The sequence below is a fragment of the Capsicum annuum genome, chromosome 6 (assembly GCF_002878395.1).
Source record: "Capsicum annuum cultivar UCD-10X-F1 chromosome 6, UCD10Xv1.1, whole genome shotgun sequence".
Lineage (NCBI taxonomy): Eukaryota > Viridiplantae > Streptophyta > Magnoliopsida > Solanales > Solanaceae > Capsicum > Capsicum annuum.
In genome coordinates, this window is record NC_061116.1 from 142,332,478 (window position 1) to 142,336,836 (window position 4,359).

At 37.2% G+C, this 4,359-nt stretch overlaps 1 protein-coding gene and 1 pseudogene across 1 annotated transcript; both read right to left on the reverse strand.

The window, feature by feature from the left end:
• Positions 1 to 294: 294 nt before the first annotated feature.
• LOC107874174 (heat shock protein 82) lies at positions 295 to 874 on the reverse strand. Its single transcript, XM_047414904.1, has one exon. The coding sequence runs from the start codon at positions 745 to 747 to the stop codon at positions 415 to 417; it is 333 nt and encodes a 110-aa protein (XP_047270860.1). The 5' UTR covers positions 748 to 874; the 3' UTR covers positions 295 to 414.
• A 3,315-nt stretch (positions 875 to 4,189) lies between these two features.
• On the reverse strand, positions 4,190 to 4,359 carry LOC124899949 (annotated as a pseudogene).

Genomic DNA, 4,359 nt, shown 5'->3' on the forward strand with positions numbered 1-4,359 from the left:
GGTTCTGAGGGGAACAAATTGTAACTATTCCTCATATGAGTCTTATTTCATAGGGATCGGCTGAGGGACTAGGTCCATTGGTCATTGAACTTTTTGGCAGTCAACAGCACAGCTAATGCCTGGCAGCTACTTTTTGAGAGAAAGTTGGTGCACAGAGTTGTTCTACGGAATACAGAGAAGAAGAAGAAAATAGATGTTTGAGGATAAGAAAATATTCTTATTTATTCATTCACATCTGAGAATATAAATAGACAAAAGACTCTTATGCTATTTCTAAATAGAAAACTAATAAAATCCTATTCTATCTTCAACTGGGATACTAATAAAATCTTATTCTATCTCAACTAAATAACTGAATTTCAGAAATAAAATTACTAAACTAAAAAAGAAAATAACAGCAATTAACTCAATACTTCAACACTCCTCCTTGAGATGTTTGCTGGTAACTCCAAGTTGTTCACGAAGAGTTTCAAATTTGAATTTGGGAAGAGCTTTGGTAAACATATCAGCGAGCTTTAATTTCTCCTTTGTCTCAGCAATTTCATTGAACATCTCAATACATTTCTTCACAAGGTTCTTCCTAATCACCTTGAGAATGTTGTTCTGTTGTAGCATCTCACGAGAGATGTTGAGAGACAAATCATTAGAGTCCACAACACCCTTCACAAATCCAAGGTACTCGGGCATAAGCTCCTCACAGTTATCCATAATGAACACCCTCCAGACATATAACTTGATGTTGTTCATCTTTTTTCAAGCTTTAGATTCTAACATAGCATCTTGCTTCAAGAAAACTGCAAGCTCCTCATCTTCAGAAGCCTTGACAAAAGTTGCAACAATATTTTTTGTACTGTGGAGGTATTCAGCCCTTGAATATTTAGTCCAGAATTCTTTTCCTGACATCTTTCCAGGAACAAAGTTTAAATATGCTTGGCAGACAGCTGGTTTCTCAGCAAAAATCTGATGAATAACCTCTGAAGTCAAGTTAAATGTAACTCTGCTCGTCTGACCATCGGATAATGGTTTTACACACCACATGTCATTTTTTAAAGCTACCCGCTATTTTGGCTTCTTGTTTTCAGTCTGCTCTAGCAGCCCAAAAATCAGCCTCTGATAGAATACCTCCAATGACCAATTGCCTGTGGAGTTTTTGTAGTAACTTAATTTGACGCCCCATTTCTGTTGCAGTGAGTTGCTCATCATGCGGAACATCAGGTTTTTCAGAAGTAGATTTCCCTACTTCCCCACAAGCTGCAATTGTTGAACCCTCATCGTCTTTCTTGGGCTCAACATCTTTATCATTTTTGATTTTTTTCTCGGTAGTCTTCGCAGCCCAGAGCTAAATTGGATAGATAATGAATTCAGAGTGCTTTTTTACGAGGTCCTTGATTCTCCGTTCTTCCAAGTACTCTAGCTGGTCTTCTTTAAGGAAGAGAGTTATTTTTGTTCCTCTTCCCAATTGCTCAACATTTACATCCCTCGTAATAGTGAATGAACCACCTGCTTGTGATTCCCAGATATGCTGTTCGCCATCGTTGTGCTTGGTGGTCACAATAACCTGCTCACATTGGCTACTTCGACAAACTTGCTCTGAATTTGAGTTCCAACACAAAGGAAAACTTCTTTTTATCATTTCAACCGTAATCACTTCTTGGTCGCTAGAATCAGAAACAATACATTTTTTGTCTTTGAACAGTAACATATAATCTTTTTCTAGCATTTGACCAACACTCAAAAGATTTTGGTCAAGATCAGGTACCAACAAAACATCTTGAATAAATTTAGTACCTTTGGGAGCTTCAATTGCGACAGTTCCTTTACCAACAATCTCCAACGTGGTTTTATCGATCAACTTGACACTACCTTTGGCAGATTCCAACTTCGTAAAATATTCTTGTTTACTGGTCATGTGTTGAGTGCAACCACTGTCCACGAACCATGTGTTTTCATCATTCAATCTTGTTTCTACCATCGCCGTAAACACAAACTCCTCTTGTTCTTCAACTTTCGAAACGTTGGCTTATTGAGTTTGTTGGTTTTTCTCCTTCTTCAGCATAACCTTTCAATATGATCAAGCTTATTGCAATATCCAAGAGAGGTGGTTTCTTCCCCTTAAACCAACAATCATCCTCTTTATGATTGATTTTTCTGCAATACTTGCATGGAGGAAAGTTTTCTCTCTTCTTGACTCCATTGCGAGAAGCGCCTTGATTATTTCTACTGGAATTAGTAGAAGTTTCTGGGATTTTAACTTTCTTTTGCATTTGTATCTTCCCTTTGAACTTGGCTTGAAGAGCAGTTTTCGTAGCTTCTTCTAGCCTCAAGGATCTTCTTTGCTCTTGAGCTTAAAGAGCATGTACAAGTTCTGAAGGTAACAATTTTGTGAGATCCTTCGAATCTTCGAGTGAGGAGATCTTTGCTTCAAATCTTTCCGGCAAACTCACAAGAACCTTTTTCACGATTCTTGAATCTGTAAGTTCTTCTCCCATAAGTCTAATTTGGTTTACAACCTTCATCAACTTGTTGGGGAATTCTTCAATAGTTTCTGAATCTTTCATTCTGAGAATTTCAATCTCTCTTCTCAGGTTTATCACTTTTATTTGCCTTATCTTGTCACTTTCGTGAAATTCTTCTTTCAGCTTGTCCTAAGTCTCCTTTGCAGTCTCACTCGTCATAACTCTTGCGAAAATTGCTTCCGAAAGTGCTGATTGTATGCAAGAGAGAGCTTTAAAGTTTTTTGAAACCTCCTCTGTGATTCTTAATTTGCACCATAGTAGGATTATTTGGCAAAGGATTTACCTCTCCTTTGACCTCTACCACTTCCCATAGATCCTATGCTCACAAGTATGTTCTAATCTTGAGAGCCCAAATTGGATAATTCTCACCAGAAAAAATTGGGGGTGAAGGAATTGGAAAATTGCTGGAAGCCATAACAATATTGACTTTTACGCAGGGTTATTTTGGGGGGTCTTCTCTCACAGATCCCTCAAGAAATTGGCTCTTGATACCAATTGTTGTTCTACGGAATACAGAGAAGAAGAAGAAAACAGATGTTTGAGGATAAGAAAATATTCTTCTTGTTTTTTCATTCACATCTGAGAATATAAATAGACAAAAGACTCTTATTCTATTTCTAACTAGTTTACTAATAAAATCCTATTCTATCTTCAACTAGGATATTAATAAAATCCTATTCTATCTCAACTAAATAACTGAATTTTAGAAATAAAATTACTAAAGTAAAAAAGAAAATAACAACAAAAAATGAATACTTCAACACACAGCAGCAGAGGAGCAGCAGCATTTATCTCGACCAGTGAGAAACTTTCTAGATTTTCCCTCATAGCGATCAGATGAGGGACCAGGTCCTTCGGTCGTTGAACTTCTGAATTCAACTTGGTACAGCTATAAAGTTGTACTTTTCTGCAGGTGATTGGTGGCATTGCAGCAGCGGCACAACAGGCCTATCCAACCGATCAATGGGATGATGCCTAGGTTTTTCTCTCTTATATAAGCTAAAGTTACAAGAGCAAAGCCTAGTTTTTGCAAACGCTAAAAAGGATTTATCTTCCAAAGCAAAAGCCACTCATAAGAACATTGCTCATTTCAACAAAGGGACCTGATTGAGTTGTTGATTTAGTCTTTGTTGTATTTTTGAGTCATGTATTTTTCATTCTTAGATTGTAAATCTACTCCTATGTTATAAAATATAATAGTTTTTCAATTATCTAAGTTTTTAGGTTGAGTCGCATTAACTAGAGTTAGTCGAATCATCTATTGTTTAGTCAAGTTTGTTATCACCATGCTTGGTGTTTATCTTGGATAGAGTTACCTAGGAGTGTCAACTAGAGTTAATTGATTTAAAGTGTGTAGTAGAATTGTTGCACACGTCTGGGTAGAGTTACCTAGGAGTGTTGGCTAGAGTTAGTCGACGTGGGGTATGTGGTAGAGTTACTGCATTAGTCTTATAATAGTTATTAAAAGGAGTTGGGATTAAGAGTTTAACCCGAAGTCTGTAATCACGTTTTGGATTGAGTTAGTGGAGATTGTGGGAATTCATGTGAGACAAGTGGTTTTTTCTTCCCTTGAGCAAAGAGGTTTCTACGTAAAACATCTTGTCTTCTCTACTTTCAGTTTCTTTACGTTTGTTCTTCAGTTTCCATTCTTAATCATAGAACCTGGTGCCATTCTTAATCGTAGAACCAGGTGAGGGACCAAGTTCCCATTACTTCAGTGAACTTGTATAGAACTCAGGCAAAACCTAGGCCGAAGAGGAGGTTTGGAAATAGTTTTCAATAAGCAATAGACGCGCCACGGTTAGCACCTCACTAGCTGCGTTATTGCGCCAAGCACAAAAAT

Excerpts from the sequence above, each read along its gene's own strand:
- LOC107874174 (XM_047414904.1), bottom strand. The coding sequence starts at position 747 with ATGAACAACATCAAGTTATATGTCTGGAGGGTGTTCATTATGGATAAC.